This window comes from Falco naumanni, chromosome 6 (genome assembly GCF_017639655.2).
Source record: "Falco naumanni isolate bFalNau1 chromosome 6, bFalNau1.pat, whole genome shotgun sequence".
NCBI classification, from domain to species: Eukaryota; Metazoa; Chordata; class Aves; order Falconiformes; family Falconidae; genus Falco; species Falco naumanni.
Window position 1 is genome coordinate 55012262 of NC_054059.1, and position 23221 is coordinate 55035482.

Genomic DNA, 23221 nt, shown 5'->3' on the forward strand with positions numbered 1-23221 from the left:
TTGAGTCTAAAGTCTCCTTTGCTCCATTAATGTTGCATTTCAAACAACTGTCCAACTGAGCAGTGAATTTATTATACCTTCAAGGATTTTGACATTTGAACAACTAAAAAAATGTAAATTGAACACTGATTTTCTAATATTTTTAAAATACTCATGAAAACTGACATAGCCAAATTGGTGAGGTTTTTTTCAGTGAGTGTGGTTTTAATAACTAGTGCAACAAGAGGCAGTAGCAACCTCACTTTTTTTTTTTTTTTCTCCTAAAAATGAAAAGATACTGCAATCACATTGGTTTAGGTTAAAATTTTCTTTTTCTTTCTGTTTTCAGTCACACTGGCAGGAAAGAAAATGCCCCCCCCCCAAAAAAAAAAAAAATAATAATCAGGGAAAATTAGAAGCTTTCAGGTGTTATTTTTTTTTACAAATAATGAAAATCTCATTTTTCATTTTCATGTTTTTGTATGTAGAAGGATATTTTCTGATAAATTTTAAGAATAAGTCAGGTGGAAATCTTTTTTCTTGTCCTGTGTAAATCATCCACTCAAAAGTTTGAATAGCACATGCTGTGTCCTGATGATTAGTGGAAGCTGTGTATAACTACATTACAGACAAAAATGTATCTTTTTTCCACAGAAAGAAAGGATATTCTGCAGCTGGAGCTAACTTCTGTTGTTAGTTGTTCATTCAGTAATTGTTAGTAACAGTTACTTTCCTATGTACAAGTATTCATAAAATACCCTCAATTTTATAATTTCTTTCTGTGTAAATACAAACAGTTAAGGTGCTTCAGGCTAAGTGTAGAAAATAATTAACCAGCATGGAAAATAATTAACCTGCCAGTGAGGAACACTCATTTCAACTGACTGACAGGGTGTCAAGGTACTCTAGGCAGAAGGAGGGTGGAAAACCAGAAAGGATTGTTTTGATGCTGAATAACTCAGGTGAAGAGTCTTTTCTGTTGAATACTGGGGGAAGAGACAAAACATTTCCCATATTAAACCTTTAGAAATCTAGTTACTTGATCTCTTTGGAAGGAGATTGTTAAATAGCAGTCAATACCATTTTAACAAATCTGTGACAAAAGACGTCATTGCGCAATGAATTAATTGCGGGGATTACTGAGTTTGCAAATCCAAATTCCAAAAAATTGGCTATAGTCATTTCAACAGAGGCTGAGGAAGCTTTTGAGGAAGCCAGGGCTGCTGCCAGTGCAGCTGCCAGCTCCAGCTGTGTCTGAATTGAGCTCCCTCACCAAATGTCAAGGGAGAACAGCAGCAACACCAGCTTCGTGTTTCCAAGCCTTATCCATAAAGGGAGTCACCAGAGATTTTAATTTGTCATTCAGCCATTAGCGACTGCAGGATGGCAAACAAACATAAGTGATGTAGTAGCAGAGAAAGGTAAACATAGTGTTTTCCACGCATGGTGCTTTCACTTGCTTGGTTTTTTTTTTTTTTTCCTTGATAAAATCTCCACCAAATGTCTTGTTTCTTAGAAAGACCAGAACAAACACCAGCTACCCTTCTCTGACCGCCAGTTTGTAAGGCGGCTATGGCAAAAATAGGAACTATGGGCTAGCAAAAGGGGGTGTACATTGCACCTTGTTGCATGAGCAGACTAGCTACTCACTCCAGCCACAATGTGGAGACCCTTGCTAACCTGGGAGTAGGGAGACAGACTCAGCTTGCAGGCAGAGTAGTATAGTCATGATTTAACCCCATCCTACGAGACTGCCTATGATAAATCAACTCCAGACTGGCTGGGTCTTGACCCTGAAATTACAACATAAACCTCCTGGTGCCTGGTGGTTTTGGCAATTATTTTGTGTTGCATTGTCTCTAATCCTCAGCAAAATTTCCGTAGCCACTAAAAAAAACAGGAGCTCCACACTAAAATCCTGAAGCTGCTTGTTGAAGAACATTGCTGTTCAGCGTAACACTGGACTCTGCACCTTACAGGAACTAATGAAGTTGTTTCTCAGCTTCTGTGAGGACCTCTCTGGTGTTATTGCATGAGAGCTGCATTGTAAACTATTCTAAACATCCATGAAAAATTAGGAATTACCTTAGTTTCTGAGATATCCTTAGAGGGAGTTCTATTTATTGCTCAAAGTATGTCTGAAACTTTATAAAAATTGAAGAAATTATTAATAAAAAGGACAAATGAAACTGGAGGTATATCTGAGACTATTGTGTCTGGCAGTAACGCCTAAGATGAAGGCAGAAATCATCACATTTATGGGCACATCAAACTGTGTGGACTGAACTGTGGTTTTCAGATTTCTATCTGTAAAACCAGCATGAAGGGATGGTACATAGCTGAGCAAAGATCCAAGACACAAGGGCAATGTGAAGTTTCAGGAGACACATTGCAAGACAGGTTCTAAACTGTACATCACGATGTCTCTTTGGAAAAAAATTACTTGGTCCTCTACAACTACTTGTTTCAGAATGTGTTAGTTTTACTCACCAGCATGCACCCCTTTTAATAAATACAAAAAAAAAATTACCCATTTTTTGGCTGTTATAGCCGTTCTCAAGAAAAATACAATGTGATAATATACTGACCACCTAATATTTCCTGTGTCATTGAAAAATGGCATAATCCTGCCTGCTTTCAGTTTTAGTTTGCCATATATTATTGCAAATTTAAAAACTGTTACTTTAATAGCTGTTAGATTGCTGGCAATAATACAAGCAAACGATGAAAAGCCTTTACATTAGCAATAGGAAATACTTGCTTGACAGTAATTGTCTTTCCAAGCTACACAATAATACCTTTATTTGATTTCAGAAAAAAAAAAATGCCTAAACACCTTTAAACTATAAAATCCTGACATGATGACAATGTATCGGCAGTGTTTGCTTGGAAGCACATTGTAAGATGTTTGAATACTTTAATGCTACCCAAGAAAACACACATTATGCTGTTATCAGTATAATCTTTCCAGCAATACCAATTTTAATACCTAATCCAGAAACCATATCTAAGTGGTCTGCACAAGCAAGTCTATTACCAAGAAGAATACTTCTGTACCTATGGATGGTGGAAAAATTGTAGGATGTTCACCAATAAGAAGAAAAACAAAAAGAAAAATGCCATAGTAGAGTAACTAGTCCAGTTGTTTCTTGAAGACCAGAAATGTTAATTCAATGCTGCTTCCAGTGAGATTAAAAGCGGTGCTCATCAATCTGAGAGGCATCTAGAACAATGCAATACTGTAGCTACTGTAACATCCGCTGCAGCTAGCTGGTGATTTAAAGAAGATAAATCTTTCGTTCACAAGTTAAATGATGTGTTGAAATTTAAACTAGAAATATAAATAGCAAGTATGTTTGTGTTCTCATCCATTTTAGTCTCTGCATCATGTAGACATGCTACAACAAACTCCTCTTTCAGTTCCTGCCTTAAAACCCATTTCTTCTGAGACATCTATAACAACTTGGTGGTCCAGAGGGTAACATAGAAAGGTTGCTGTGAAATTACATTGACTAACTCTCCTCTGAATCTGTTAGATGAATTCCTAAGGCCCAGGCTCACCATCCTAAATCACATTGAGAAATCCTCTTACATCTCATAGATTTTTGACAACTCAGAGTGAACAAGATTCAACACAAACAGGGATGGAGGGGGAAAAAAAAAAGGCTTTGAAAATAGATGGTCAACTAGGGGCAGAAATTAAAAAAAAATGTGTAAGGAATTTTGCAATGTACATCCTGCATCTCCGGACAGATTTATATTCCTAAATCATACAAACAGTTTTGTAATCCACCTTTATTTCATGTTTAAGAGTACAACAACTGCAGTGTTAAATCAGGTTAAAGAGCGGTCAAAGATCGCAGCTGAGAACATTTTTAAGCCGGAGGCTGCAAAACACTGTTTGAAGTAATTTTTCATCATGTCTAACCACATTTTGGACACACGGACACTTTTAGCATCTACTCCATTCTGCAGTAAGAAGTTTTGCAGTTTAATTCTTGGTGTCTGAAGAAATACCTCTTTAAATTTTAGTATTTATTGTCATCATGTAAAATATGTAGGTCAGCGTAATCTGAGAAAGTCCTGTGCCCTGTATAGTAGCGCTACTGTCCAGATGCTGCATGTCTCCATTTCAACAGCTACAGGCATTGGCATTCACTGCCTTTTTACTGGAAGCAAGTGCATGGTATGCCAAGCTTTTATTTCACTGTTAGAACAATGTCTATTTCATATGAACATACTAAAATGTCATCAAAACAAAATTCTGGAAAATTCTTTTGAAAAGTACCCAGAATGATGTTTAAGACTGACTGCACTGAATTATCACAGGGGGGAAAAATTGTGATTTTCACAATGCAAGTTATTTCTTCCAGTGTTCTAACAGACCATGAATGATCCAGGAACTTGTTGCACACTTAAGGAAACATCTGGTATTGTAAAATATGATATTACTCAATAAAATCCACACAAAATTAAAATACTATGTGTAGGGATAATGAGTACCATTTGTTATTCCTTTCAGAAAAAAAATAATGAAGGCATAAGACAGGAGTAAACATTATTAACGTTAATGTTATACTTGGCAAGTATAACGTTAAGACCAAGTGGAAAACTCAAGAGATAACACTCAAAGATCTCCAGAAGGGAGGGAGAGGAGCACACAGGAGGAAAGAGAGGGCAAGTTGTGTCTTTGGTTTTTAATGCTGCAGATGCAGTTTCTCATTCATCTGAATTTCAGTGCTGTATATGCAAGCATTGTAAGTTTAGGAGATGATCAGATTCAATAGAACAAACACCTAATGAAAACATTTATTTGTTCAGATCAAATTCCCCCTCCGTAAAAGGATATCTGTAAAGCCTCCAAGTAAATGGAATATCTGTGGTATTTCTGTGCTTCAGAGTAATGACCAGAACAAATACTCCATGTTTCTGGTCTTGACCTTCACAGCCTTCACTAGACATCTGGTTCTGCAATCCTGACAGGTCTGTGCACAAACACTTTTGAAAGCTTAAACATCTTTTAAGAACATCTGCATATATATTTTTTATCAACCAAGTGTCTGAGAGCTCTCTGCTCACCCGTTTTACTTCTGTGCTGCTTTTGGCTTGATGTGAGCATGTACATATAGAAAAATTCACCAAGCCGGGAAACCCTGTCTCCTGGTTGGAAATGTTCACACTCTTATCTCCAAACAGTGTGAGTGGATGTGACCAGTACCTGAGCTCACCCCAATCCTCCTTCAACTCTAGAGTCTTCAGCTCTGCCTTGTCACCCAGCTAACCTGTGCCACTTCCTCTTAGATCCCACAACAAAAAACTACCCAGGGAAATTCCAGGAAAACATTTTAGTTATGATTCTTTTGGGCTTCATAGTTTGCCTCCTCTGCATTTATGAAAACCGGTGTCCAGAAGTATTTATAAAAGTACAAGAGGATGCACAACATTGCTTCTGTTAAAGCTGCTTCAGAGTGATAAAATGAAATCATTTTCTAGGACATGGCCCAGGCAGGAAGCCCATCGGGAAAGGGAAACAATGTATGTTTATATGATTGTTTTAAAATAAACCGAAACAGGATGACATCTCAAGGATGCAGTAGGTGTTTTGGGGCAGGGCACTGCATTTACCCCTTTTTCCAAGAACCAGCAAGAAGCCTTTAGCAGACATGGCTGAATCTCTTCTACTTTAGGACCTGCACATATTATATCTGACCAAGGTATCATCAAAATACTCTTCAGAGATTCACCAGAGATAAGTGTTGGTAACAACAGCTAATTCAGGCTGTGGGGAACGCCAGGAATTGCATTATTCCAAGTTTGATTCAAGGTCTATACAAGGTGACCTAGGCATGATCTTCAGGAGCCCAGAAGATCACAAGGGATATCTTGCCACCCAAACTCAACCCACCGCCCCACTTTCAGAGCAGAACTCAAGTATGTTGTTATGAATCATAATATTGTTGGTGGACAAAGAGGTGGTGGACAAAGACAACTGAAGTCTGCAGGTGAGGCTGACAGACCCCATCTAGGGAACATGCTAAACCAGTCCTAAAGGGACACATAGTGCATTAGTCAATACTGGCTTCACAATCAGTTTAAAGAGATAGTGAAAATAAGTCTTCCAGTTCCTACTGCCTTCCTTTCATACCTTCCTGTAGCCCATAAATGAAGTGGAAGGCAATACTCTTGAATCTGTTCAGGAAGTGGAATAACAAAAAGAAGGTCTTTTACAAACAGAGCAGCCACTCCTCTGCTGACTCCAAGCCTGCACTGAGTATTACAGCCAGCCAACTGTCAGCCCATTCACTGCTCAATCCACCCTATGTTCCAGCTTAATTTGTGAATGAATCTTCTGAGAAGTTTATATCCTTTAAAAAAAATCTCCTATATCATTTGTCATTTGTTAGCAAACTTTTTTTTTTTTGCAGATTTCTACATAAACTTAACCAGCAATGCCTACAAGAAATTCCTACAAGAAAAAAAGGCCTACAGGAAAACTGAAGAGGGACTTTTTACAAGGACATGTAGTGATAGGTCAAGGCGGAATGACTTTAAACTGAAAGAGGGTAGAGATAGATTAGATATTAGGAAGAAAATCTTCACGGTGAGGGTGGTGAGATATTGGAACAGGTTTCCTGGAGAAGTTGTGGACACCCCATCCCTGGATGTGTTCGAGGCCAGGCTGGATGGGGCTTTAAGCAACCTGGTCTAGTGGAAGGTGTCCCTGCCCGTGGCAGGAGCTTGGAACTAGATGATCTGTAGGGTCCCTTCCAACCCAAACCATTCTGTGATTCTGTGAATTCCCTTTTGTGGACATGACACAACCAGATTGTCTTTAGATGTCAGACAGATCTGCATATTCCATATTTGCTTCCCTTGCTTAAACTTGTTTGTCTCCAGTTTCTCAGTAGCCCATCACTCATGAGAAAGTCTGTATTACTCAGTAAATCTTGACTAAGAATCACTCACTGTAGGATATGTAATGCAAACTCTGTGCTAGTGTTGCCTTCTCACATATGAGGTCTTCCTGCTAGGACTAAGAAGCTGGAATAAAGGAAACTATCTGAAAAGATGAGTGTATGGAATTCACATGACAAAGCACTCTCCTAGAGAGAAACCTAAAAGCTCATTTTTTATATTTTTTTTATCCATTTGTATTTTTGTAAGATAGAAGGAAAAATTCCCCAGTTTTATTGCCGGCTCTTGTAGGGATGTTTCTTTAGAATGTCGCCATTTAAAAACCAGTATGTTCCACCAAATCCAACTATGTATTTTAAGGGAGGTTGAATTGACTGAACCAGGATGTTAATGGTGTCTAAAAGTCATTTTATTCTCACCCCAGAAGGAAACATGATGTATTTTTAGTAAATTTATTTTTGTCTGGGGTTCCTTTTTCATGTAAAGTTCAAAGAGTTCTATGTACCAGATATCTTGGCCACATACTTTACAAGTTATTGGTAAATCAGTTTGTCTCAACCTAGCTGTTTAAGCTTCTGAAGAATTGCTTGTCTTTGGAAGGTATCCTCCTATTATACTTTCAGGGTATTAACTCACCATGGGGTTGTTGCACTTTAGTCACCCTGGTACTTACTCTTACCTTCTGAATTGCAGCATAATTCACAGAGAAAGCATCTGAACAGTAGCAATAGCTGACATTTTGAAGATGGCAAAGCATTTGTGCTAAGGTACTTCTTTGTTAGTTACTCCTGTAGATTTGTTCAGCATCAATAATCACAGTAGCATTCATCGACAGCAAGTTGCCTCATTTTGTTGCCCTATGACACATGGCTAGAACTGTTAATCAAACAGCTAGACAAGACCTTGTATTTTGATTCTCAAATCTTGTTTTTCATTGAGCCTATTTAGAAAAAGGTCCAGACTTTACTTTTAATTGCTCTCCATGGAGGAGAGGGATAGGGCAAGCAATTCCTTAAGGTTAAATAATTGATTGACACTCAGAGGTCATTGCCTATATTCTTCTGGCTTAGCCATCCACCATGCCCACAGGCTTTCAGAGCATGTGCAAACAATTATGGAACAAGGAAAATTCTGGGCATAGCTCCATGTTCTTGGCATTCTTGGAGGGCAATGGGAGTGTCTAAGAAGATTCTGTAAATACAGATTAGCTTTTCCACAGAAACAACACTGACTATTTCTCCATGTAGGCAAGCCATAGCTTCTTCATCTGATACCTCGCAGAGACATTTCCTCTGGCTTTTGTCACAGACCTCTTCACTAGCAGCAATTTATAGCACAGGAGCACCAAGCCTGTCTCTTTCCATGACTCGCATCTCTCACATGAGGAAATCCAACTCAACAACTCTGAGATCAATCAGGAAGCCTGACATGATAAGGACTCCTACTTACAGAGGATCAGCGCATGGGGGTCCCACTGTGGTCTGGTCTCTCACCACAACCAGCAGTCCCCAAAATGAGCTAGTCAGTTGGCACCAGGGAATAAGGTGGGATGAATCCCCAACACTGGTGGCCAGTCCCAGCAATGCCACTGCCCTTGTACTCCATTCAATCTATACTTTGTCTATAAACAAAAGCCTACATATTAGCAAATATTATTATTGTTTAGCTTCTCCACCATTTATTGGAAGTCAGATACCAATGGAATGGGTTTTGAGGATGCAAGGAAAATATAACTGTACTCCTTTCTGTGTGTGAGCTTAAAGCTTCAAAGTACATGCCAGTAATCTATCTTTTTAGAAGTTTTATGTGAAGAGCAGAGATAAGTAAGCATTAATTGTACCTTGTGAACTACATAAATACTGGATCCTTGCAAGGCTTACATGAAAAACATTTGGAATAACCTTTTCATAAAAGCTACAAGGCAGTAAATCTGTTTATTCTTCCCCTTTGCAGTACAAAAATCCAAAGCGCCAGCATATCAGTTTTAGCTCATGTGCCAGATGAAGCATATCAAACAATTTCCTTCTGATTTTCTTTCTGAGGTTATTTCTCAGCTATTGGTGTCTGTCATATACATTGTGTGTCCCCTAGATAATTGAACAGAGAACAGAAAAGTAGATTATTTTTTTCCCCAACTACTCTGGAAGTCTGCAAACAATAGGACAGGCAGGACTTTCCACTGTCCAGCACCCTAGGGTAAGAGCTGAGCAGTCTTTTGTCATTAATGAAATAATGATAATGATGAATAGCGATCAACAGTTGCATCCTGTATCCTAAACAATAAAGAGGCAGGGATACAGCTATTATGATAGCCATGTAATAGTCACTCAGTCAATGAGCTCTCACTTCTAGATAATTTAATATATTTAATTGCCTTTGGCCTCCTGCATTTCTTCTCCATCTTCTGACTGAGTGCTCTCCATGGATATAAATGGAATGACTTGCAAGGCAGCTTCTCTGCAGTGAAAGCTTCTGAGCAGATTCAGTAACTACCATATCCTCCTTCATGTGTCTGGGCTTTTTTGTGCCTGGCTGCCCTGCCCCAGTCTCTGTATATGTTCCAACTAAAATTCACATACCTTTTTCTTATGAGGAGTTGGAATAGGATTTTGGCAAAGAAAGCAAGGACAACAGCATGCATTTTGGATGTGCTGAAGAGGAGAGCCATGGCAGAAATGCTGTGCTGGAAAAGTTTCCTGTCCTCGGGGAATTTTTAGGGCTTCAGAAACTCACATTCTGCACCACATCTGAGCCATCTTTCAGTCAGACAGAAAAGCAACAAAACAAGTAGCAGGTTAACTGTTAAGACACTCAGTCAAGTTGTACAAAATCCAGCATCAAACTTATGTGTGCAAGCTGCTCCAGTTATGGATTTTGACTGCTCAGCCAGCCATGGAGCAATATGGCTGTTAGCCAGAACTCAGTGAGTTCAGGTTGTTTGTCAGCTCAGAAGTCTGAAATGGAAACTCATGGGGATGATCTGCTGGCATCTAACCTTGTTCATAGAATCATAGAATCATAGAATCATAGAATCATAGAATCATAGAATCATAGAATCATAGAATCATAGAATCATAGAATCATAGAATCATAGAATCATAGAATCATAGAATCATAGAATCATAGAATCATAGAATCATAGAATCATAGAATCATAATCATGGAATCATGGAATCATGGAATCATAGAATGGTTTGGGTTGGAAGAGACCTTAAAAATCATCTAGTTCCACTCCTGCTGCCATGGGCAGGGACACCTTCCACTTTGAGCAGGTTGCTCAAAGCCCCATCCAGCCTGGCCTGGAACACTGCCAGGGATGGGGCATCCACAGCTTCTCCAGGAAACTTGTTCCAATATCTTACCACCCTCACAGTAAAGAATTTCTTCCTAATATCTAATCTATCTCTACCCACTTTCAGTTTAAAGCCATTCCCCCTTGTCCCATCACTACATGCCCTTGTAAAAAGCCCCTCTGCAGCTTTCCTGTAGCCCCCCTTTAGGTACTGGAAGGCTGCTATAAGGTGTCCCTGGATGCTTCTCTTCTTCAGGCTGAACAACCCCAACTCTCTCAGACTGTGCTCATAGGGGAGGTGCTCCAGCCCTCTGATCATTTTTTTGGCCCTCCTCTGGACTCGCTCCAGCAGGTCCATGTCCTTTTTATGTTGGGGGCCCCACGGGTGAATGCAGTACTTCAGATGGGGTCTCATGAGAGAAGAGTAGAGGTAAAGAATCACCTCCCTTGACCTGCTGTCCACACTTCTTTTCATGCAACCCAGGATACATTTGGCTTTCTGGGCTGCAAGTGCACATTGCTGGGCCATGTTGAGCTTCTCGTCAGCCAACACCCCCAGGTTCTGAAAACTGTTTTGCTGACAAAGTTCTGTCTGAAAGCAAATTCAGACTCTTCAAAATGATTTCGTCTCAGTGGGCTGACTAATTCATACCAAAAAAAAATCCAAAAACCCCAACTAAGTTTTATTAAGCTTTTTCTGACCAACTCTATCCATGCCCTTTTTTTCCCTAATTAGTAAAAGGCACTTTATACAAACATTTTCTGGCTCAGAATGATGTCTTCTGTCATTACCTTTCATAGAGGCTCTCTCTCACATACGTTCTTGCAGATGCTGTGCAAAACAGTCAACAAAGTCAATACAGGAGGGAGGTATTGATGAGTTGCATTACAACTCCACCCTTGGAATAAAGACCCCTCCAAGCCCCCACCACCTTTTCCTTCAGTCGTTCATACACATACTTCCCATCCTCACAAACACAGCTGGAAGTAAAGGAGGTAGGAAACAGTTTCCCTATCCAAGTGTTCAGGAAAATGATTCAAAAGCAGTGAAAGTGGAGTGGGAGCTCGGACTGCTGAAATGGCAGCACAAGCAGTGCTAATACAAATCCTGGCAACACAGATACTTTTTATTGCAACAAACCCAGGTAACCATAAAGACTTCTGGTGTTAATTTCCATTAAATATCCTTGAGCACTGTCTCAATAAAACAGATCATGCATTACCTTTTACAGTAAAGATGCTTTATTTTTTTCTTTCATTTAATTTTCATTCATTGATGCAAAGAACACAGATCCAAGTGAGTCACTGAGGCAGTCCCCTGTTATCATGGGTAACTGTAATTCAGGCTGATTCATAGGTTGCCCAAGCTCTTTCTTAAAAGTATTTTTGTTTATCCCTGCAATTTCCATTGAGTAGCTGTTCCAGAAATTTACTGTGAGAATCTGTCTTTCGTTTTCCAGCTGGAGTCTACTGGTAGCAAATACATATATCATTCTAACTATTTGGTGCCAATATTTTTCTATACCATAGATAGCTCTTTTTTTTCTTCCTCTGCTGTTCGTCACTACTATCAATCCTAGCAATACAACTAGAAAGAGTGGTTTATCTCCTTTCAGGTTCTGGGTTCGCTGCGGTAAACAAGGCAACCTTTTAACATTTCTTATTGTTTGGGAAGAGATTCAAATATCTAAGAATTTAGGGACTTAATTTTCCATATCATAGCAGAAGCCTTCCTCTGCTACTGCTCCAGATTGAAATCACCTCTTCAGTAACTGGAATTACAGTGTTCCCTTACAGTTTGAAGCCCCTTTCACGTACTGAACAGGAACAAAAATGTATCATCAATGTGCATTAGCCAGACTTACATCAGATCTACTCTGTCTCTACTTACACCAATACTACCTCTGGAGACCATGTGAACAACTATTTGACAAGCTGCTTAGCTGCTGACAACTAGCAAACCAAGACAGGGAGGTGTTGCCAGTGACATTCACATTCTTTTTCACTTTGAAGCAAGCTTTTTGTTGGTAAGAGACTGCTGCAGCTCTGGGTGAACTCTGTACAGGCTTCAGGATGACTAAGGCCACTTTCTTGGAATTTTCACGGCCACTGACAGTCATTCCAGGCCTACAACAGAATCCTTGTGCTATCTAATCTGAGCTGGCCAAACCTGTAAGTAGCTATATGCGAAAATTACTATCTAAAGAAGAAATTGTGCCATTCTTTGTTTCCTTCTCTACTTGGCCATTAGGACATTACTACAGTTGTTACTCAGTCCAGCCAAGCCCATGTGGCTATATAAACAGCAATACACATGTAATACCTCATCTGCATTCAAAGTGATACGCAGAAGTTAGAGCAGTTCACAAATGACACCAAGTAGTTAAAAAGCAGATGGATTATCAGAGACCAGGAGGAAATCATTGTTTTCTTCAGTTTAACCTCAAACCTCAGTAAACTATCCAACATGTCAGACAGGAAAATCCCCAAGCATAAACAACGCACTGGTGCATGATGTCCCACATGTCATTATCCCATGCTATAGCTGTCCAGAATGTTCTGCAGCTTTGTTGGACAAGAAGTAGACTGTGGATCCAGTGATTCATGAAGCAGAAGCTTTAATCAGACATCTAGAGTTCGTTATTGCTATTTTTCTCTGCAGTTATTCTGCCTTAATCACAGTATAGAAGCTTACAATAGAAAACAGAAAATCAGTTCCTATGAAGGAATATAATCTTTCTTACAGCAGGTTTCATAAAGTTCCTGAGATACTCCAGAAATCAGACAACTTTCCTTTTTTCTTCATGTCATGCATTAATTGTGTTTCACCAGGACCTGTTTTTCACAGCACCCAATCAACAGATTTGTCAAGAAATATTACAGCCATCTGTCCATGGTTGTATTAGGCTGTTCATGACTGGAAAAGAGGGAGCTTTCCACAACTGCATTAACAGCAGATAACAATTTCTGCTACTTTGAAATATACACTGCTTGTCCTTTTGTGAGATACAAAAATATTTCATTCTGGTTTATTTCTATTTCTAGATTTCTTTCACACTGCTTTTATGCACATCTTTTAACATTTGGTTAATAATAGCTTTTAATGCCTAGAACATTCAGCAGTGCTACTGACAAAATTTCGGCTGAGTTATTTCTCTTAAACATTTTTCATGTGAGGAAGATATTGAATGAAAGACTATACATACTTCTGCAATTCATACAGCTTTATAGCATTTCTCATACAATGATATTTACTTAGAAGTTCTTACCCACAAGTCATTCAGACCAACAGAAATTTTCTATCTAGGGGTCTTTACACCAGTACATTAAATTAAATCTGTACCTCAGAGGACAGTTACAATGACATATGTTATCATAAAATGTTGAAGTCTTTTGTTACTGAAAATGCTTATTTCTGGACTTCTCATAACTCATCATATTCCTTTGGCAGAAGCCATGTGATTGTATGACTAAATTCATCACTTTTACGTTAAGCTTTCTGGAAGTCCTGAGTTGTAGAAGCAGCATGATCTGTGGTCTGAGGAAGCATGGTTGGCAGTGATCACAGTCCCAAAGACTGAGTAGGGAAATAGTTTACATACTGGTTTTATACCAGTTTAATTGTTTGGGGAGTAAGGTTGGCACATGAACAGTTGTGCCAAATGCTAAGGGACAAGTTGGACAAAGGAACGGGGACTCCTTTCATTGCCAGTGGCAACAGCTGGAGAAGCCAAAGATCAATTGAGCCACAAGTGTGGGGGAGAAACACGACTGGGAAGACAAAAAGACACATATTGGAGTAAGACAAATGATAAGCAGGAGCCATGGCAAAAGGAAGATGCTGCTCAGCAGATACAGCCCGTGACACACTGCACAAAGAATAGAAAGTGATGTGGTTGCTTCTTATACCCAGTGTTTTGGGTCAGCTACAAAGAGGGGTCACTGGCCAGTTCTTGTGCTCTCCACAGCCCACAGTCTCCTAGGGAAATGTTACCCGTCCTTTTTGAAACATGCTTCACTGCCATCTCCTTCTCTTTTCTCATTCCTCTGCTTTCCCACCAGACAGCATCCTGTTTGCTGTCGCTCCATCTGACTGTGCCTTTAGGAACCAGGATTACAGGGAATTATTTGCTGCCAAACCACCAGAAGCATGTTTTATAATGACAAAGAGAGCCTCAAAATTATTAACAATGTTCATAAATAAAATTTTACTAAAAAAATATAAAAGATCATATCATGTGCGTTTCCTAAGTCTATGCATATAAACTGTTTCCAAAACTATGTACTACTCATAAGATTAAGTTGCGTACCACATAAAATGTGATCTAACTCATAACTGAGGAAAGGAAATGAGGCAAGTTTTCTCATTCTGTGGAAAGAATTAGAGTGAGCAACAGTTTGAACTCACCTTTCCCATAAGTCTGTAGTTAAGCTTTTAAAAATGCCAAGGAAGAAAAAGGAATATTTTGGGGTTTTCTGCCTTCAGACAGTGCTTTTTTTCTGCCTTTCTTCCTCCTTGTAACTGAAGACTGATCTGAAATGCTTAATGGTGCTAGGGAGATATTCAGCATCCGTAATCTGAACAAAAAATTTAGAATATAAACCAGTGAGATGAAAAGATGTGGACAATGCCCCTTAGGGAAGACTGGAAAGGAGGGCTGCAAACTAATCTGTTTGGAATCTGCTGCTGCATGAGTATGCGCTCCCAGATAAAAGGCATCTTTTTGCCAAAATGGAAGAGAAATTCATAAGGAGAAATGAAAACCAACTATCATTTCTGAAGCATGTTTTGCATTCTTGGCTGATGGGCATAATCTTCAAATGTTCTAGAGATGATAGAAATGGTATTCACAAATCTGTCAGCTTACATCTGAAAACAAATAGAAATGGGATAAACCCCCAAACCAGAACAGCTGAATAGATGGAAATTACATTCACTGGCTTGCCTGCAAAGCAAAAGGAGCATTCCTTTCCAAAATGCTTTTTCTCAGCCATCCCCTGTCAGTCCTCTTTCTTCCCCTGGAGAGCTCGTTACTGCTGAGATTTGAGAAAGAATTATGTGGCATGTCCTGCATATGATAATAAGAGAATGACAGAAAGATTTTTAGTTCCATAGTTACTGGGGAGAGGCTTTTTGGTTGATCAGATTGTGTGGTTTGTGTTTACAGCTGACTGATACAGCTTCCATATGTGCTGATAAGTATTAAGCTGCTCATACAAAAAAGTCTGGCATATCTGAAATGCAGGACTTTGAGAAACATTTTACCCTGCCTACAGAATAACAAGCATGTATTCTGCCACTAAGAAAATTTCATAACTGTAAATAAAACCACTGGCTTCAAAAAGCATTCCTGATAAAGCACGACAATTAGCCTTGCAACTTTTGAGGCATTCCCATTGCTGAGTAGTCACTAGTGATCTATATCTGGCCTAATAGTATTCAACATCTTTATTCATCATCCACATGATAAGGCTGAGTGTACTGTCAGCAAGTTTGTTGATGACACCAGACTGGGAAGAGTGGCACACCAGAGGGTTGTGCTGCTGTTCAGAGAGACCTCGACAAGCTGGAGAAATGGGCTGAACCTCATGAAGTTCAGCGAGAAGTGCAAAGTCCTGCACCTGGCTAGGACCAACCCCATGCACCAGCATATGCTGGGGGCCAGCCAGATGGAAAGCAGCTTGGCAGAAAAGAACCTGGGTGTCCTGGTGGACACCAAGATGAACACAAACCAGCAGTGTGCCCTTGTGAGAAAGGCAGACAATGGTACCCTGGGCTGCATTAGGAGGAGTGTTGCCAGCAGGCTGAGGGAAGTGATCCTTCCCTTCTATTCAGCACTTGTGATGACATACCTGGACTGCTGGGTCAAGGTCTGGGCTCACTGCAGGAATGACATGGACATACTGGAGAAAGTCCAGTGAAGGGCTACTACAGTGATAAGGGACTGCAGCATCTATCCTGCAAGGAAAGGCTGAGAGAGCTGGGACTGGTCAGTCTGGAGATGTCTTGGGGGATCTTATTGATGTGTACAAATACCTGAAGGGAGGGTGCAAAGAGGGCAAAGCCAGGCCCTTTTCAGTGGTGCCCAGTGCCAGGACAAGACGCAAAGGGCACAAACTAAACCACAGGAAATTCAACTGAAATGTAAGAAAAAATCTTCTTTGGTGTATTCAGATCCGCTGTGTTTTAAATTACCTAGAAAATGCATCTAGAATACCTTAAAGGTACAGGCCTTTTCAGGTTTTTCTTCCATCTTGCTCTATAAGTGGTCCTTGTAAGCACTCAGAGATCCTCCTGAATTACTGTGGATATAACCTGCTTAGGAGAACACAGGTTGCTAAATGACAGAGAAAAAAAAGGTGGGGGTTTCATTTTTAAGGGGATGAAAGAACTTTGTCTTACTACACCTTTGTCAAAGGGTAGAGCCTAACCAACAGTTCATTTCTCTTTCAGCTACGTGGCACTACAGACAGTCATATAAATGATTAAAAAGCTCTCAGATGCCTTTTTTGTATGCCTTGTAAGTGCACGGAAGTTGGTATGGTTGGTATATATGTTTGTGAACTGTTGATCTCTCTGAAGTCACACTGTGGTCAAAATTCACTTGTCCAGCCATGGCTTTCCAAAGAAAGTGGCTTCTCAATCATCACCTGCTGTCATTGTAACTGTGAACATCTGTGAATAACATCTCTTGTTGAGGTACAACCAGCCAGAGAAATCACAGAATCACAGAACCACAGAATGGTCAGGATTGAAAAGCACTCCAGCGCGCTGCTAAAGCAGCTTCACCTGCAGCAGGTTGCACAGGTTTGCACCCAGGCAGGTTCTGAATGTCTCTGGAGAAGGAGACTCCACGGCCTCTCTGGGCAGCCTGTGCCAGGGCTCTGTCACCCTCAAGGTAAAGAAGTTTTTCCTCCTGTTCAGGTGGAACTTCTTGTGCTGCAGTTTGTGCCCATTGCCCCTTGTCCTGCTGCTGGGCACCGCTGAAAAGAGCCCGGCCCTGGGCCCTGTCATCTTGATACTCACCCTTAAGATATTTGTATGCATTGATAAGGTCCCCTCTCAGTCTTCTCCAAGCTAAACAGGCCCAGCTCCCTCAGCCTTTCCTCGTGAGGGAGATACTCCAGTCACCTAATCATCTTTGTAGAAATGGCTTCCTTACTGCCAAATATCAGATTAGTTGAGCCTTTTGTTTGGTAAATGTACCCACCATCTGCCCAGATGAAACCACCCTGCCTCTTAGCTTCTGACACCACCCTCTACAGTCCCTAATCTTGAGCGAAACCACACATGCCTTCAGTGAGTTGTTCCATCCATTAGGCAGCAATCTTACTCAGTGATAAGAGGCAGCGATAAGAAGCAAGCTAGACAACAAACAAAACTGCAAGTTTGCCTTTCCTTGGAGAGCCCCTGGAAAACTCTAGTCCTCCCTAGCCATGTTTCTTTCACACGGAGTAAGACCTGGAGACCTGCCCTTCCTTGCAGCTAGTCTTGGGAAGCACTTGGTTTCCTTCCAACTTCCAGCCATTACAGGCAAAGCCGGCTGTGGCTGAGCCTCACGGACAGTGGGCAGTCTGGTTTATGTGCCACATCTTTTGCCGGGTGTCCTTAATATACATTCATAAGTAATTTGAGTCCTTGGCAAAAGACTCCTCCCATTTCATGTCTGGTTGATCTCAAACACAAAGCTGTCCTAAGCCCTGACCCTGGCTGATGCTAAAACATGTTCCTCCCACCACTTTTCATCCTTCTGAGGACACTCCTGTTCTTTGTTTCCTGCTTTAGGGCCTGGGAAGGATTCAAATTTCCTGCTACTTCCAAACTGTGGGAAAGGAAGCAATTCCAGTAGTCTTCACTTCCCCTTCCCCAGGGGAAACGTGATGGGACAGGGAGGTGCTGCTTGATTAAGAGGACACTTCTGAACCTCCGCTTTTGCCAAGACATCAGGGTCAGAGGCATGACAGATTTGCCTGCCTCTGGATTGACAGCCCTTCACCTGGGGGCAGGAACACTCTGCCCTGCACAGAAATGGCACAGTTAGGGTAGAAAAAAAATTGTACTTACACAAGTGCACATTTTGCATATGAAAAATCCCAACATCCTATTTGAAAAAACAGCCTTTTCTATATCTATTAATACTATTTTCCTTAAGGAACAATGCCCAAGGTAGGAGTCAAGGGTATTCTGTGCCATTTAAGTGTTTGTGCTCAGCTTGGAGGGTAGCCTTCAGTGAGGTATTGGCAAAAAGCCAGCGGTCTCTATAATAAATATTAAGGAAAAAAAAAAAAAAAAAAAAGTCGCAGAACCAGGGTGTGGTGTTAGGGAAACAGTAACACTTGCTAAAAGCCAGTGAAGCTTTTCCTTGCTCTGGCTGTAGGATTTTCTGGAGAAGGGTAGGCTGCTTCCCTTGCCTGCTCTCTTTCATTATTACTCTGCCTTGCTACAGAGACAAGACTAGCTATAGGTAGCGCCAAATTTTTGTATTTGCTTACAGGTTTGGTTCTAATACTCTAAAAATCAAAAAGAAAAAGAAAAACCACAAACCAAACCCAGGCGTAAGAGAGGGAAACAGCCAGGTCCTCCTGAGTCCAAATTTTCAACGGCTACAGGAGTACTCAGTTTCTCAGCTTCAATAGAAGTCTATGGAAAATCACATTTTAAAAGATTTACATTTTTAATTCTCACACATGAGGTGGCTGTGAGAGCTGGGACTCAGCAACATCTATTTTTACAGTGAGCAGATTGATTTATGCCTATTCCATTCCTGCTTTATACTTAGGGATCCCAAAACCGGCTGAAAAACATAGAAAAAAAAGGACTTGCCATTTATGGGAAGTTATACCCACATGTCCTAGGAAACAGGAGAAATTTGAAACTTTGAGAAACAGCATTTCTTAGTTCTCAGGACAAAGCAGAGTGGTGATCAAAGGAGTAGTATGTTTTTAAATTAAATATTTTCCATATGCTGGGTTTACTATGTGTTATTGTCTATTTGTTGTTACTTATGCTGTTTCTTCATTTTAACTTCTGAATTTCTCAGCATTTCAGAGTAAAAAAAATAATACATTTTATGCATTCAGTGAACTGTTCTTTATCCTGCTTTTCTATAGTAAGGAATGTATCCCAAGTAGACTTCTTACAATGTCACATAGAGTTTCACTGCCTTTCAACTGCAAGCTAGATCCTATTCCCCTCCTACTCACCTCTACATACCAGAACTTTTCTATATTTGATAACTTTAATGAAGAATAAGTATTCTTTGCTCTTGAAATGCAAACCAGGACAACCAGTTGAGAGTCTTGAAATGTAAGTGGCTGAAATGTTCCAGATCAATGTTATCGGAATTAAATAAATTTCTTAAATTCTTGGAATGACTGTGCTGCAGTTTGTAGCTTGGTGGCACATGAATTCTCTTTGAAGCTGTTTATTTCCATCTCCATGCGAACTGCAGAAGTTACTCTGTTTCAAGGAAAAGGTCTGTATAAATGTCTTAGGGAACTGCGTAAGTTTCAGGCTATATCCCTACTGGTAATGCAACCATATGTACACAGTATTGAGTGTATTCTCATGAACTGGAAAGATTTTTCCTTCCTTTTTTCTCTAAATGGATAAATTTATTTCCAAATTTAAACAAAAATGGTTGCGCAAGCCTATGAACCTATTAAAAATTTTATATAAGATCACCAAAGGCCAAACACTAATCATTTTCCCTTGCTTAAATCTCCAGGGTTTAAGAACTGCACTTCCTCCCAATTATGTGACACAAGGGCGGTACACAGAGCCAAATCTTTCCCCTAATCATCATTCTATCAACTTCACTACTAGTTCTACCAATTGCCAATGCAGGCACTGGCTCATGTAACTAGGGAAGGGAAAGCAAGAAAACTTGGCCCACAGTTTTCTACCAAATCAGTCAGAAATCCAGATGTGTTCTAAAGCAGTCAATGACTAGGCTCCCTGGTTGAGCTTAGTAGTGATGGGGAAAAAACTTCCCATGATTGTTCCTGTAAGTAACAAAAAACCGCAACGGGTTTAAGGATGTCTGTGAAACCACAAGATCAACTAACAGATGGACATTACAGCCTCTGGGGTGAAGGAGAGGGAACACAGTGCTGCCAGAAGCAATTTATAGCAAAGTCTATGTCATGGCACGTGACAGATGCTGTATGATCCTGCACAGAGAATCAGCAATGAGAAAGCTGGAGATTCTGCAACATGAAGAGAGTACCCAGGCACCAGCACCAAGGGTAGAATAAAGGGCTAAGAACCAAGTCCTTTATTCACACAAAATTTTCAGTGAGCAATCTACATACTTTTATCTGTAAATGACCCACTACACTTTTGAACACTAGATATTATGATAGCTGAACAAATAGTGGGGGAAATAAACATGACTATAGCAAAACCACTTTCATATTTGCTTTCTCAGAGTAAACGTCAGACTCCATTACCACAAAAGTCTGTGTAAAACCCAAATATGATCAAGATCCTCTTGTGTTGGATGCTATACAAATACTGAATGAGAAATACAGTTTTTGTCAGCCTGATAGGCAGGGATCCTTACACAGAAGGGGCCAGCTTTCATCAGCAGGGTGAGGTGCTTTTGGAGAGGGAGGCTACAATCTTTATAAAGAACAATATTAAAGAATCTTGTGAAGGAGGACATTGAATTAATTTTGCTGCTATTTAACTCTGGTACCTGTCATGTGTGACAGCATGGATGAAATTAATTTTCAGAAGTCTGGGCAAACCTCAAAAACATTATTTCATCATGCAGGTACTCAGAAATGCACATAATTCAAACATGAGTGTAACTGTTCACAAAGGCATATCTACACCAGAAATTTGCTTTCATAATTGAACTAGAGTATTGGCCTGAAGCCTGCATTGCTGCCATGGTTGGTGATACAGGGGTTAATTCAAATTTAAAAATATCAAGTCATGACAACATCACAGCAGTCAAGCTAGTTCTACTTTAAATTGCTAATGTAGACATACCAAATATACTCTTCAGAAACTGTTTCTTCTTATCTCTGCAATTAATTTTATGATTCTAGACTAGTTAATTTACATGCTTAAACTAGTATGTGTTATGTAGATTCATTGTCTAGAATTAAGAGTATGATTTACTATGCAGAAAATCAGTTGCATTCTTAATTGAAGCAGTTTAGCAGAAGTCTCCGATTTAGATGAACAGACTTTGATGCCCCAGTGTTGCCAGATGAAGTACAATTCCATGTTCAAGGAGGTGGTGTAATGGTTTAATCAAAGATAAAAACCTTGGCATTCAGCTTGGTTCCACATCTTGATCTAAGATAAATATTGCTGATCTACATTGGGAGTGTATGTGCATACACTGATCATCTAAGACATAGGAAAAAAAATGTCCTGGGGTGGTTTTGGTTTTTGTAGCTTCCTTTTTTAAACAGAGATATGTCCTTCAGTCCACAATTAGTTACAGACTGAAATACTCTTAGACTCTAAGACTCTGTCTCTTTAAAACTCTCCCACTCTGCCTATAAATCAGACAAATGGTCAATTGTCTGCTGTAATTCATACCTGCGCTTAGCATCATTTTCAGTGGAGAAAATCAGCTCAACACTCAATTAACGCGTCACATTTCTGTAATAGCCGGATCTGGGGATTTCCACTGCCTTGCCCCACTTACCTGCCCTCAGTAGTAGTGTACAGCACACTGTGATTTAAGAGTCTCTGTGTATAAAGTCTCTATGGAAAGGAACACCGACTATTTTTTTGATTTCACTGCCAATTTTGTGCTCTAATCTCAGGTTTAACTACTTAAAAATAGACACAAACATTTAGGTAGTGCCAGGCATTTGGAATTGCAAATACAGGTATATATCCAGAAAAGATTATTCTGGCTAGAGTGTTTCTTTTACCTCTTCACGTTCAGAATGCTTTACAATTTCTGAAGGGTACAGAATAGACCTCGTTTACTCTAATTTCACTTCATTTGTTACTAGCATAATAAATTAACCCAACAGGGCATGATCATAGAAGACACTTGCATTATATACTATATTTTTGTGAGTCTAAGTAAGTTTTTTAAATAGAAGTTTCCATGTGAACTAATAGGTGAGAAAGAGAAATTCAAAACATTTCAGGACTACTAGTATTAGATAACCATAACCTCTCTGATAAACACAAGGGAGAAAACACACACACTCCTCACAAACTGTTTCACTTTCCAACTCCATTACAGAAATATTTTCTATACAGTTTACAACACTGCAGTCTCTACTACGAAACATGTTCCTTTTGTAAGTTTTCTCAAACCACTCCCAATAAAATACTCTTTGTTTTGAAAGCCTGGCTCAGCAATGATGGTTTAATTTTTTTTAGATAATTTTTATTCAGTTGGCACAAAACACTTGACCAAAGAACCTGAACTTGAGAAAAGAAATTAGCTCCTCTAAGTGTGTTTTCCTATAGAAGAGCTGTAGTCATGTTTCCTACATACTTCAGTAACGAAAAAATTTAAATCACTTAAATTTGCCTTCTTCCAAGCACTGACACATTTTTAACAGATACTCAGTTAATTTCAGTCTCAAATACTGGCAAAAACGTCTTCAGTTGTAAGATATCGGAGATGGGTTCCTTTATTTCCTGGTAGAAGTCAAGCCCAGTTAGCAGTTCCACATCCCGAACACGTGCAGAATGAGCATGAATTCTTTCTTCAACCCATTCAGAAAGTGTCTTATTTTCCTGCCAAAACAAACAAGAACAATGTTTAAACACATAAAAGGCACTCTGTTGTTTGGTGGTGATATTAGACAATAACTAGTGTTTGAACTGGTTTGACAGACTAACAGCTTCCAATTGGTAAAACTTCTTTCAGGTTTTCCTAAGCATCTTTTACAGACTTGCATTTAGGGATCTCATTTAAATAGAATCAAATGGATGTCCTCTCCTCCCCACCTCCCCACCTTCAAAATATCAGAGAAGCAAAATGAAATGGCAAATGTACAGTTGAGTCATGTTTTAAACACACACGTAAGGATAGTTTTAGTTAC

At 39.7% G+C, this 23221-nt stretch overlaps 1 protein-coding gene across 2 annotated transcripts in view; it reads right to left on the reverse strand.

Annotated features, from left to right (window-relative positions):
- Window positions 1–21596: 21596 nt before the first annotated feature.
- The window catches only part of ENPP3 (ectonucleotide pyrophosphatase/phosphodiesterase 3), a 43759-nt gene continuing 42134 nt past the window's right edge, over window positions 21597–23221 (reverse strand). For both annotated transcript variants that reach the window (XM_040597561.1, XM_040597560.1), the window contains one exon: window positions 21597–22913. In XM_040597561.1, the coding sequence (XP_040453495.1) occupies window positions 22740–22913 (174 nt within the window). In that variant the 3' untranslated portion in view covers window positions 21597–22739. The remainder of the gene's footprint in view (window positions 22914–23221) is intronic.